The sequence below is a fragment of the Zingiber officinale genome, chromosome 6B (genome assembly GCF_018446385.1).
Source record: "Zingiber officinale cultivar Zhangliang chromosome 6B, Zo_v1.1, whole genome shotgun sequence".
NCBI lineage: Eukaryota > Viridiplantae > Streptophyta > Magnoliopsida > Zingiberales > Zingiberaceae > Zingiber > Zingiber officinale.
Genome location: NC_055996.1, coordinates 24366644 through 24380608, shown reverse-complemented (window position 1 = coordinate 24380608; position 13965 = coordinate 24366644). Strand labels below are relative to the sequence as shown.

Here is a 13965-nt window from a genome sequence, read left to right as displayed (position 1 = left end):
TAGGACTTCCTCACCAAGTGTCCGGTCAATCCCTTTGACCCACTTGAAATTTTCTCCTCATGCCAAGTATCTGGTCAACCCTTTGACCTACTTGGACTTCTCCATACCAGGCGTCCGATCAACCTTGACCCACCTGGATTTCCACGTGCCTGGCTTCACTCACCAGGACCTTCACCTAGCTTCGCTCACTAGGATTTTCATACTGCCTAGCTTCACTCACTAGGTCTTTCACCTGACTTCACTCACCAGGATTTTCCATCTGTCTAGCTTCACTCACCAAGACTTCTCCTTTGCCTAGCTTCACTCACTAGGTCTTTTACCTGGCTTCACTCACCAGGATTTTCCAACTGCCTGGCTTCACTCACCAGGACTTCTCCTCTGCCTAGCTTCACTCACTAGGTCTTTCACCTAGCTTCACTCACCAGGATTTTTCAATTGTCCGGCTTCACTCACCAGGACTTCTCCTCTTCCTAGCTTCACTCACTAGGTTTTTCACCTAGCTTCACTCATCAGGATTTTTCAATTGTCTGGCTTCACTCACCAGGACTTCCCAGTCAAGTATCTAGTCAGTCTTGACTTACCTGACTCTAATTCACACCTAATTGGTCAACCTTGACTAGAGGAGAATTTTACCAATAATCTCCCCAAATGAATGATTACACCTGCAATTTTCATGTCTTGTCAGTCTCCATGTATTGTAAAACATCGAAACCCAAACATCAAGAATCAAGTCTGAGCATTCTCAAGCTTAGTCAACCAGGTCAACCTTGACCCAAGGGATATTGCACCAACAATCTCCCCCTTTTTGATGTTTGACAATACCTTTAAGTTAGGCTACTCCCACAGCCTCAACTTCATTTTATGTCAAGGTATGAATGAGGGTTTTCTTCATTCTCCCCCTTTCCTAGAGGGCAAACTCCCTCTTTAAGTAATGAAGACCTAACTTAAACCCTACATTCTCCCCCTATTGGCACACATAAAAAAGAACTCTCCCCTTGAAGAGTTACTCACCGTTGGTCACAACTTTACTCGTTGGACACAACACTACAATGAAGGTCCCATACCCTTCACTGTATTCAATGCTCACCCTTGAGCATTAACCAATCCAACAATTAAGGTCCCATACCCTTCACTGTATTAAATGCTCACCCTGAAGCATTATTCCACGTTATGATGCTCATCCTAGAGCATCCATAACCCCACAATGAAGATATCCACTCTCCATTGTTTTTCAACGCTCAACCTTGAGCATTATTTTTCTAAACGAAGGTTTAACCACCTTCAATGGTTTTGAAAAAATAAGTTCCATGTCCTTAAAGAGTAACTTCCCCTAAAGACATGCTTTAAACTCCTATCATTGCATCAACAATGATTTGGAATCCCTAAATCTTTAGGAAACCCAAAACTTAGAAGTTTTGAGATTCAGAAATTCAATAATGAAACCAAACCTCAACCTAAACTTCTACATAGTCTTCCTTAACCAATCTAATCTTGTTTTTATCAAGAAAACTCCCATTAAATGTATACAAATGTGTTTTGAAGGGTTAGGAATGGTTTCCTAGACTCAAAATGATCTAAAATGCTGAAATTAAGCTTTCTCAGTTGAAATCAGCACTTCAATTGATTAAAGTTGGGGGTTGAATCGATTGAAGAAGGTTCAATCGATCCATGGATCGATTCAATAGGTGTGGATCGATCGGTGGATCGATCCAGTGAACTTCTGTTCGCGATATCACTCCTCTCAATCGATCACCCGATCGATTGAGGCACTTCAATCGATCGGGTGATTGATTGAAGGCCTGATATTTCTGAAATTGGATTTCAGTAAAGTTTAGAAACTCCCTAAAATGTGTTTTCCTTGGTTATAGTAATTTGCATCATAGGTAACGTTGCCTCCATATTTCAACTGGTCGGATATATATTTCTCAACATGTTACTTTTGATGAATCTTTATTTCTATTTGCAGTTGCTACCTCAGATCCTCCTTCAGATAATCAAGACAAATATCTAATATCACCAAGTAATATACTAGAAGCTCCACATATTGACTCCTCAAGACATATTGAAGGTAGAAGGGGGGGATGGTATCTTGGGTCCTGCTCCATCTCCATAACTTCATATAGATTCAGCGGCTAGTGTTGATCCACTCTCTAATTCTGATTCTCATCTGTCTGACTACTCATCTTTGAGTAGCTCTGATGATGATATTCCTCAACGAATGCTTCCTCTAAGTGATATTTATGCACGATGTCAACCAATTTGCACTCGTTATCCTCTTCCACGTGCTCTCATTACTTCTTTAAACTTTGTTGAACCTTCTAGTTTTACACAGGCAGTCAAAGATCCAAATTCATATGCTGCGATGGCTACAAAATTTGATGCCTTTCTTCGTAATACAACCTGAAGCTTAGCCCCTCATGTTGGAACTCCAAGGTTATTTTGATGTGATCAAACAAGTTAAGTTAGGTCCTGTTAATTTTTTATCCTTGTGTATAAATATGCAGGAGCTTAGGAGTACAGGAAGTCGAACGGAAGACGCAGTTAGTGAGAAGGACGCCACGGGAGAGAGCCGACGGGCTGGTGCGTCTAAGGGACGAGGCATCGCGGAAGAGTACACAGATGGACGATGATCCTGTCTGAGAAACTTGACAAAATGGAAAGCTGGGAGAAAACCTACTGCTGATGAAGAATAATACCTGTGGACTACCGATCTGAGAAATCCAAAGTGGATCTAGGAGAATAAAGTCACAGAATGCCCTCCTTGTGTGAAGATCCAAAGATGAAAGGAAGGATTCAATGAAGAAAACCAAGATCTGGAGCTTCCAAAGCTTCCTGCGCACAAGAGACCAACCAACACTATTGTCAGTGACCTAAGACCGGGGTGGGAATCCCTGGCTAGGCCCTCCGACACTCAAGTCAATGATCTCTCTTAGTGTGGAAGAAGGAAGAAGATGAACAGTAACTGAAAACTGAGGTTGTGAGTGTGAGCATTTGCATAAGCATTCCTGGCCAACGGAGAAAATTCCTCTTTTTATACCACTTCATATAACCTCCGTAGTCATGAAGTGGACCCCAGTTTGTTAGAGTTTGTTATGAAATGGCGTCAGCCAAGTACTTACAGAAAATAGCTTTTAAGGAATCTTTTTTGTACCCCAGATGTACCTTTTTTGTCGTCTAGTATATGCAAAAGAGTCTATAAACATTCTTCCCGCTAAATTAGTCAACCTGTTATACCATCACATAAGTTATTCATGAATATTCTTGGCCCATTTATTCTTGCCCTGTCTTATATCGAGTTATATTTATCGTTCATGTTTGCTTACCATGTCTTTACTATGTTATAGCCAGTCCGATATTATAGTATGCTTTATATTGGACAGAATTGAACTTAAGTTATGTCCGGTCTGGTTGTTACTATTGTTCATCATAGGTTCTGACCGTCTAGTAATATACTATAAACTCCGTAAAGCCTTGTATCTTTTCATACCCGGGTGATCGTATACACTCAACTAATACTAATTTATGTTCAGATGTGCTAACTCAAACAATCTCGACTTATCTATCTTACAACGCTTAATCCCGACCGATATTAGCCTACCTTTCTTAAAGTATATCTCGACCAATATTGCTCTATCTTTCTTCATGTATATCCTGACCGATATTGCTCTATCCTTCTTTAGGTATTATCTTGACTGATTTGGACTATCTTTCTCCAGGTATATCCCGACCGATATTGCTCCATCCTTCTCCAGGTATATTCCGACCGATATTGCTCTATCCTTCTCCAGATATATCCCGACTGATATTGGCCTACCTTCTCCAGGTATATCCCGACTGATTTTGGCCTACCTTCTCCAGGTATATCCCGACGGATATTGCTCTATCCTTCTCTAGGTATATCTTGACTAATATTGGCCTACCTTCTTAATTCTGTTATCCCGACCGATATTGACCTATATTTTTTTAAGCGTGTCATCTCGGCCAATATTGTCCTATATCTCCTTAAACTTGTTGTCCCGGCCGATATTGGCCTATAAAACCTGTTACCTCGCCCGATATTCATACTCGCTTAATTCTGCTATCTCTTTTCCCCTTTTCACCGGGGACCTACTAAACCTAACTTATATCACTAGCCTTCCCTTCAAGTCTAGTTGAAGGAGGTGTAGCCGACCGACTAGACCTAAGTCTATTTTTGTTTCTTTGCCTATCTTTAATTATGACTCTGCCACGGCCACTGCAGCAGACTCATGACCTTCTCTATAGCAGTTCTCGACTCCTGGTACAGCAGTCCCGTGAACCCAAGTATAGTGATCCCGTGAGTATTTTAACCATTTAAATAGGGTTGTGATCCTCCCTTTCTTCTTCACTTGCCTAAGTTCTTTTCTTCATTGTTCGCTTCCCCTTACCGAGAGTATGGTTTTAGATTCCCCTTTCTAGGGGCAATTCTTGTTGGATAAGGTGAAATCTATAGATGAAGCTGCCCTAGCTTTGGATCTAGTTAACTCTTTGGCACGAGAACTGGAGGTATTTCTATTGGTCACCCAGTTTCCAATATGGTTGGGAATGATCTTGAGGAATAAAATTCATCAAGATCTAGAACCTCAGGTCAAAGAGATGACTGCTTTGCAGATTCAGCAGGCTTCAGAGGTGTTTACACTAATCAGGGAGGTTGACATAACTATCCTGTTGGTGTCGTGGCGGCAGCAAGGCCTAGATCGTCCGCAACTAAGGTGGATGCTCTGGAAGCAGAGCTCAAAGTGTTCAAGCAGGAAGTGGATTGTTCTGTCACATGTCTGAGGGGGCGTGAACAAATTTGCACTTCATTTGTTCATGAGGCCACTCTGCTTCATAGTTTCCTTCGTGTCGGGCGTAAAAGAACGCACTAGCTCTTCTAAATGGGGAGAGGGGAGGGCAATTCCGTTGGATGACAGATTTTTCATCCTACCCTCATACCAGGCAAAATATTTCCACTTCTCCGACTTGGTCGGGTTTACTTTTAGCTGGGTTGAAGCTTTTTAAGAGTTTGAGAGCTCATGTTTCATCGGGCCTCCCTTCGAAGGAGGTGTCATAGCTTGAGCAATATTATGTGTTGGATCAGGCTTGGTCTATATGCAAAACTTTTTTTGACTGATGACATACTTCGAGTTATAAAATGCCTCAAATGCAATCGATATGTTATACTCAATCGACCCCTTTAACCTCGACCGATACAGACTTATCTTTTATAGATGTATTAATTCAGCCGATATTGGCCTGTTTATTATGCACGTGTTAACCCGACCGATATTAATCCGTCTATTATAGACAGTGTTATCCCGACCGATATTAGCTTGACATGTTATAGACGTGTTTATCTCGGCCGAGGTTAGCCTACGCTTTATAGTTATATTATTTCAGACAGTGCTTCCAGCATGACCGACTATTTTATATTTTCTGTCCCTTACCCGGGATCTGTCAAACTCACTCCATCTTTCTTTATTATACATAGTAAACTGCGCCTTTTCTCAGAATATCCTTGATTATGATTGGCTTTTCAACGGTAAGAGAACGTTGGAGGTGTGTGACAAGACGCCACCAACTCTTACATGATTCAATTTGTCGCGTCCATCATAAATGCCCATTTATGGTTATATGACACGTGTCTTTTCTCCTTTTTGTAACATCAGCTTTTGCATTTTTCTATAATCAATGGTGTCTGTTGATAAAACGTATTCTGATCTAACAGTGACCATACGCTCTCTCAACCCTAAATCCTTTATCTTCTTGTCAACTTTGTCTCTTCTTCCTTACCTTAGTGCTTCTTCCCTACTGTGATCTTCTCACTCAATCTTCGCGCTCTCTTCTAGTGATCTCCTCTCTTGACTTCAGTAAGTAACTTGTTGTTCTGTTAACCCTTACTTCTATTTATGGCTGAAGAGACGATTGCTCCTTGGTATACTCAAATTTCATCTTCTTTCGACAAGGATGCTCGGCTAACTATTCATATGCAATATGAAATTCCTGAGGAATATGACATCATAATTCCTGAACCAGACGAGCATCCTCACCATCCTCCTGCTAACTATGTGACTTTCTTTAGGGAGTAACTGATAGGGGGTTTAAGGTTTCTCATTCCTCCTTTCTGATTGATGTAAGCCAATACTTTGGCATTCCTCTTCAGCAATTTGTGCCTAATGCCTTTTGTTATTTGTGTGGCCTATACATGTTGTGTCGTACGCTTGACATTCCTCCGACTCCTCAAAATGTTTTCATGTTTTCCTATCCAAAGGTAGCAGAACCAGGTGTTTTTCTTTTCCAATCTCGAACTAAGATGGTTCTTGTTTTTCTTCTCTCAAAGCTTGGAAATCTCGCTTCTTCTTTATAAAGTTTCCGGGACCTATTCCTTGGTCTCATGCTTGGAGCTCTTCCTTACCTCCTTTACTTGATATCAAGGAGTTTCATCTTCACCATTCTTTTCCTCTTTATTGTGAAAAGTTGCTATGTCGTCGTCTTTCTATCACCAAATGGCTGTGGAGCGACAGCCATGAAACAAGAGATTGATGCACTGCAACAAAATCAGACTTGGGATCTCATACCAAAACCAAGAGATGTGAAACCCATTTCGTGCAAATGGGTTTACAAAATAAAGTGTCGTCCAGATGGGTCAATTGAAAGGTATAAGGCACGATTGGTAGCTCGTGGCTTCTCTCAACAGTACGGACTAGACTATGATGAAACGTTTAGTCCGGTGGCGAAACTTACAACTGGTTTGAGCCCGGTCAAATGCAAGATACACGGCTCCTTAGGTAAAATTTTATTTTTTCTTCTATCAATTTTTACTAACTAAAACATTTTCTTCCATTTTGTGCAGTGGCTGGTTTTTATGTTACTTTGATCGACGAAGAACTACGCCTGGAAGAGGTCGAACTTCACGCTAAAGAGCAAGAACTTCTTGCTGTAATTAATCCGCCATCTTCAATTGAAGCTTCGGTTCCTCTGGTTGAAGCTTCTAGTTCTCAAGTAGGTCCTGAAGTTCCTGAGGTTCTCCCAGCAGGAACTCCTGCTGCCTCTTTGCCAATTGTTTCTTCATCAGCGGTTGTTGCTTCTTCAGCAACCACTTCCCTTCCCATTATTGAGCTCTCATCCCCTGTAAGCTCAGGAAAATCCCTTGCTAAGATTGCCCCTAGCAAGCGCCCAGGACGCAAACTCACCAAAGCTCCCCCTTCTAAAAGGAGACTCACTCTTCCTGCTGAGGAATCACTCTCAGAAGGTTTTACTTCTGCTGCCCCTTCTTCTACTGAGCCCACTTTGGCTGATCTATACCCCTCCTTTCTTTTTTCTTCCTCTCCTTCTTCTAGCAACACTGCCCCTGGTAGTACTTCTTTTACTTTTCCTCTATTTGTTCCAGAATCTGGGTCTTTACCTCCTTCCTTCTCTTCTTACTTAGTTTTCGCTCCCCCTTCTATCCCAACTTCTTCTTTTTCTACCACTTCCTCTTCTATCCTTGTCCTTCCTATACTACTAGGAGGCTCTTTCACCACTGCTCGAGAGGAAATTCATCCTCTCTTTGGAGAGCTTCCCCCTCCTGAGATAATTGATCAATTCTCACATGAGGAAACCAAGGTATGTCTGCTATTACTTACTTATTATTTATCCATGACTGTTTTGTGATCCATTCTTATGCTCATAGCGATGGATGGCCAATATAGGTCTAGCTCGCCTAACGCATAACTTGTATCATGAGAATGAGAAGTTGAAGCGACAAGTTGCTGAGCTATCCTCTGCCACCCTTTCAGAAAAGTCTAAGAAACAATATGAAACCCAGCTTAAGAGCCTTCAATCTCAATTTAAATCGGCCATAGACCTCAATACTGAATTATCTTCCAAATTAGAGAAGCAGCTTGTTGAGACTAACAAGATGAAATCCGATTACGAGTCCACCTTGGCTGACAAACTCAAAGCTCTACAGCTAAAGGATGAGGAAATAACTTCTTTAAACACTTCTTTGAATACAGCTAAAACGGAGGCTTCCACAAAAGACGCCGAACTGAAGTCTTCTCAAACAGCTTTGGTGGAGTATAAAGCTGGTGAAGCTAATCGCTTTAAAGATCAGGCCACGACTCTAATCAGTTCTGCTGAATTCAATAGGCCAATTGTAAAATCTATTTTGGCAGCCTATACGGCCGGAGCTGAAGGAGCAGTAGCGTAATTGCGAGAAGAAGGCTTCCTATCCCGTGATCCTCCTCCTAACTTCTTGAATCACCGCAAGCTGATTGACAACAGGCCTGCTGATTTATTTCCCCAATTATCTATAGAATGACCTATTTACCTTAATATTGACTATTGTAAGGTTAACTAATACCGGTTATGACAACTCCTGTCAGAAACTAATTTCTATGAAGTTAAACTTCTTCTTTATGTCTGTGGTTGAAAATTGTTTGTGTTAATGAATTTGTTTGACCATTTGGTTTACATTTTCATTTCACACTTTTATCTTTCGTATTTATATGTTTCAAAATTAATTAGACTTGTTCTTCTCATTTAGGGTGGTTTACTCCCTCATTTCTGAATTTTATCCCCTTTTCATAATTGGCTTTTTCTCCTCATATTTTCCAATACTATTTACATAAGAGCCTGATGTTTACTTAGTATATTATAACATCACCCATCTTTGATCAATTTTCTGTAGCATTCATCGATCCTGATCGATTTATCATGATATTCTCAATTTTGACCGATTTATTATAACCGATTGATTTTACTATAGCATCACCAACCTCGTCCTATCCATTATAACATTTTCAATCTAGACCGGTCTATTAAAATCGATCGATCACCAATCTTGCCCGGTCTATTATAACTGACAGATTTACTGTAGCGTCACCAATCTCTCCTTGTCCATTATAACATTCTCAATCTCGACCAGTCTATTATAACTGACCAATCACCAATCTTGCTCGGTCTATTATAACCGACCGATTTACTGTAGCCTCACCAATCTCGCCCTATCCATTATAACATTCTCAATCTCGATCGGTCTATTATAACCGACCGATTTACTATAGTATCACCAATCTCGTCCTGTCCATTATAGCATTCTCAATCTCGACCGGTCTACTATTATGTTTACAAATATCGTTTGGTATTTCATACGTAGCCAGATTTCGTCCGACCTGGTTTACTTGTATAGGATTATTGTTTAATTAGATAGATAGTCTTAAGTTACCACTCGACCTTATACTAGACCGATTTTCCTCATGCCTCTTCGATTCTTTTAGAATCAAATGCAGAGAGAAAGAAAAAACCTGTCGCGTTTTTCCAAGGACGATTGCTAAGCTTACCTTCCTTTCCCTCGAATTCGGCCTCCTTTTTGAATTTGATCCCATCCCTCGATGGCATCACCTCTTTATGACAGTTATGATTCTATGTGTTCTTATTTATTTAGTTTATACTTTTTCCTACTCTCTTTTATACCTGAGTCTTGCGCGAATCATTGTTGGTCCTATTATTTATATACTTTTGTGGTTTTGGGTTCTGTCTTTTTCCAGTTCTTCTCCCCTATCTGTTTAAGGGTTTTTGGTATAAGGCTCAGGGGAAGGGCAAAGGTTTAAGATGCTCTCTCCTGCTCCCCGACTATTTCTCCTCCTTCCCCTGTTCGCCTTCCTTCTGCTATTCAACCATGGCCACTCATTCCCCCGCGTGGTTCCTTTTGTGCACTTTTGGCCTTATAGAGCCAGAGGAGGTGGAGTTAAAAGTGAACTATGGTTTTCCTTCCTATATAGTTCGCCCTACCCCTCAGGATAGTCCGCATCTTCCTCCTTTAGGAAGTATATCGATCTTCTAGGCTCAAGCCTTACAAGGTTTCCGATTTCCTCTTCATCCCTTTTTTGCTGATGTTAGTATTTATTTTGATATTCCTCTTAATCAATTTATTCCTCCATCTTTTTCTATCCTCGTGGGTTTTGTTGGGGTGTCTAAACTACTAGATTTTCCCTTATCCCCTCGTATTTTTCACTACTTCTTCATTCCCCGCCAAGTAGATATTGGTGTCTTTAAATTTCAATCTTGCCCTAAGGCTATGTTATTCAGCAGAATTCCACCTTAAGAGAAATGACGTCAAAAATTTTTCTTTATGTGTCTCCCTTCCTCTACTCCTTTTCCTATTTCCTGAATACACAATCTCCCCCCGACTCCTAACACTAATAACTTCCTAACTGATGCTTCTGTCTCTCTTGTCTTATCCAAGCTAAAAGGGGCTAAATTTAGCTTACCGACCTTGATTGTGGAGGGTTTAATGTTTCCCTTTGGAATAAGTTGCATCGACACTCCCTTGGATGTCTCTTTTGATATGTCTAAACATTCTAGGCTGTGTTTATCAGCTATTTGTTAATTGTTTTCTATAATGACGCCCAATTCTTGTGTTTCAGCTGATGCTCTTCTACCCGCTTTCATGTACAAGAATACAACTATGACCAAGTCTTTTTTGAATAAACTTGGAGAACAATTACTGCAAGCTCATCGAGCCAATCCTACCACTTCTACTTTGGGTTTGTTAACTAAAGAAGAACAAGCAGCGGAAGCTATTGCTTCTATGGAAGAGGAAGAGGAACAACCTTTTATTACCATACTCAAGAAACCCAAGCTCACTGAGGAAGTGCCCTTTCGTGATTCTTTTGGTACTTTTGTGCAGACCCCTATTGCTCCTTCACCTATTTCTTTTGAGAGAGATAAGGCACCAATGCTCCCTACCCACATTATTTCCAATCTTTCTCTCAGAATGATAAGACCGGGTCTGCTTATTCCTTCCTCTTTTGCTATTGTTTCAGCTATTTCTGCTTCTCAGATGGCTACTACCACTTTGGCTCCCTCTCAACCTCTTTCCCTGGTCTTACCTCCTCTGGCTTCTGGACCCCGAGCTAGAAGAACACCTTGCAAGAGATCTTCTCCGAGTCCAGGACCATCCGCTATCCATGCTTCAACAACTGAATCAACTTTTATTGCTTAGCTACCTTTCATCCCCTCTAGTTCTTCCTCTGTTATTCCCATTTCTACCACTTCTCCTCTCTCTCTTCCTTCTTCTTCTACCCGGCCTTCCTCACCTTCTGTCCTCCCACCTTTATTTAGACAGGCTGTGGGTCTGCCCTCTCAATTGGGACAAGCTTTGGACCCTCCCAGTTACGGTTTTTTGCAGCTACAAGGCCCATTGGCTGAATCTTGGCAGCATAGCCAAGAATTGCTAAGGGGCACTAGCATTTCCAACTGTGTTGACAGTCATAGTCGTCAAGCTATTGCCGTAAGTGTTTTTCATTATATATTGTTATCGTATCATTATTTCCTGCTAACTGCACTATTGCTTCAGTTTCTTGCCTCAAGTCTTCATCTAGACCAACTGCTCATTACTTTGGAAAGGGAAAATGGCAAGTTAAAAGCTCAAATAGAGGCACTGAAAGCTAATCTTCCTCCTTCCCACACTGAGCTTACTCAGTTACAAGAGAAGATAGCTTTACAGGCTCAACAAATAGAGGCTATGAAAAAGGAATTGCAGCATGAGCGACAGTCATTGAAAAATAAAGAGTTTGAAAGAAAAACCCTAGAGTTGTGAGTGGATCAGTTAAATTCCAGCCTCCAGGTGGAATCTGCTTTAAAAGACAAAGTCATCTCAGATATTTCTCATAAAAACGTTGTCTTAGAGAAAGTGGAGAGGCTTCACAATGTCTTTCTTTCTGAGCAGACTCAAGATTTAGCCTCAAGAGATTTTGCTATTCTACAAGAGCAAGAACAAAGAAAGGCTCAGGATGCCGAGATATCCTCACTCCAGAAGGAGATAGAGCAGCTTAAATAAGAAAGAGATGCTTTTAAAAGACAAATCAAATTTCAAAGTTATAAGGAGCAGGAGGAGGATCGATGGGAGGACAGGAGCTTAGCCTATCTAAGGTCCCCAACATTTACTAATGAATATATTCATCGAGTCATAGGGACTTTAAATCATTCCGTAACTGGAGTTATTCAACAATTGAGGGAAGGTGGTTATCTACCTCGCGAACCTCCCCTTCAGTTCATAAATCATCGCAGACTTAACTATGCATTACCCCAAGACTTGACAGGTGATTTTAAGTAAGCATGATTATGTACTCAAAAAGACTTGTAAATAAAAGACTTGTAATTAAGTACTTGCAATATTTGTAAAAATTCATACTTACCTATTTTTCCGACCATCATTATCTGACTGCTGCTTCTTGAGAATACATACTGTCTTGCTTAAAAGATTCTCCTGGTGTGGTATCTTAATTAATTATATGGCTCTGACCAATAAGGCTTCTCCATAAACCCTTTGATCTCTATTCAGGCTTGACTGTATATAAGGAATTTCAAAGACCTCAGTCCTTCCGAGGGATGTGTAATCTCAAGTAACTTTATTTGAAAAGCTCCATAGGATTTATGTATTCTTGGTCGGGCGTGCAATCCCGAGCAATTTTAAATAGAGAACTTCATATGATTGTAACTTCTGATGGGGAATGTAATTTTGAAGGATGATATATAAAGAATTCCCTTTGAACTTTGAATCCTGGTCAGGAGTGTAATACCGAGTGATCTTAATAAAGAAATTCAGATGACTTTGAATCTAGACCAGGCATATAATCCTGAACAATTTAATGTGAAGAATTTCATCAACCTTTGGTCGGGCGTATGATCCAGGTCGATTATATTTGAGGAATTTCATCAACCTTTGAGTTTTCGATCGGGTGTATAATCCCGAATAGAGTCCTATGTTCTATCATATTTTGATCAGGTACTCAATCCTGCATGACTTTATTAATGATAGTTTAAAGTCTCTGGTTCCTCCTAGGAAGGCTCGTCCGGGTTACTTCAAGAGATTTCCCGATTGACTGTGTTCATGATGGTTTAAAGTCTCCGGTTCCTCCCAAGAAGACACGTCCGGGTTACTTCAAGAGATTTCCCAATCGAATATGTTCATGATAGTTTAAAGTCTCCAGTTCCTCTCAAGAAGACCCGTCCCGGTTACTTCAAGAGATTTCCCGATCGACTATGTTCATGATAGTTTAAAGTCTCCAGTTCCTCCCAAGAAGACCCGTCCGGGTTACTTCAAGAGATTTCTCAATCGACTATGTTCATGATAGTTTAAAGTCTCCGGTTCCTCCCAAGAAGACCCGTCCGGGTTACTTCAAGAGATTTTCCAATCGACTGTATTCATGATAGTTTAAAGTCTCTGGTTCCTCTCAAGAAGACCCATCCGGGTTACTTCAAGAGATTTCCCGATCGACTATGTTCATGATAGTTTAAAGTCTTCATTTCCTCCCAAGAAGACCCGTCCGGGTTACTTCAAGAGATTTCCCGATCGACTATGTTCATGATAGTTTAAAGTCTCCGGTTCCTCCCAAGAAGACCCGTTCGGGTTACTTCAAGAGATTTTTCAATCGACTATGTTCATGATAGTTTAAAGTCTTCGGTTCCTCCCAAAAGACCCGTCTGGGTTATTTTAAGAGATTTCTCAATCGACTATGTTCATGATAGTTTAAAGTCTCCAGTTCCTCTCAAGAAGACTCGTCTGGGTTACTTCAAGAGATTTCCCGATCGACTATGTTTGTGATAGGTTAAAGTCTCCGGTTCCTCCCAAGAATACCCGTCTGGGTTACTTCAAGAGATTTCTCGATCGACTATGTTCATGATAGTTTAAAGTCTCCGGTTCCTCCCAAGAAGACCCGTCCGGGTTACTTCAAGAGATTTTCCGATCGACTATGTTCATGATAGTTTAAAGTCTCCGGTTCCTCTCAAGAAGACCCATCCCGGTTACTTCAAGAGATTTCTTGATCGACTATGTTCATGATAGTTTAAAGTCTCCGGTTCCTCCCAAGAAGACTCGTCTGGGTTACTTCAAGAGATTTCTCGATCTACTATTTTCATGATAGTTTAAAGTCTCCGGTTCCTCCCAAGAAGACCCATCCGGGTTACTTCAAGAGATTTCTC

General features: G+C 40.8%; 1 protein-coding gene across 1 annotated transcript; it reads left to right on the top strand.

Moving 5' to 3' along the window:
- The first annotated feature begins 6523 nt into the window (after positions 1-6523).
- On the top strand, positions 6524-8188 carry LOC121990847 (uncharacterized serine-rich protein C215.13-like). The gene is made up of 3 exons (XM_042544908.1): positions 6524-6746; positions 6851-7602; positions 7670-8188. Exons 1-3 carry the CDS (start codon positions 6524-6526, stop codon positions 8186-8188), a joined length of 1494 nt encoding a protein of 497 aa, XP_042400842.1.
- Positions 8189-13965: the final 5777 nt, after the last annotated feature.

Excerpts from the sequence above, each read along its gene's own strand:
- LOC121990847 (XM_042544908.1), top strand. The coding sequence starts at position 6,524 with ATGAAACAAGAGATTGATGCACTGCAACAAAATCAGACTTGGGATCTC. Across the intron at positions 6,747-6,850 it reads GGTGGCGAAACTTACAACTG|TGGCTGGTTTTTATGTTACT; the intron begins GTTTGAGCCCGG and ends CATTTTGTGCAG. Across the intron at positions 7,603-7,669 it reads TCTCACATGAGGAAACCAAG|CGATGGATGGCCAATATAGG; the intron begins GTATGTCTGCTA and ends TTATGCTCATAG.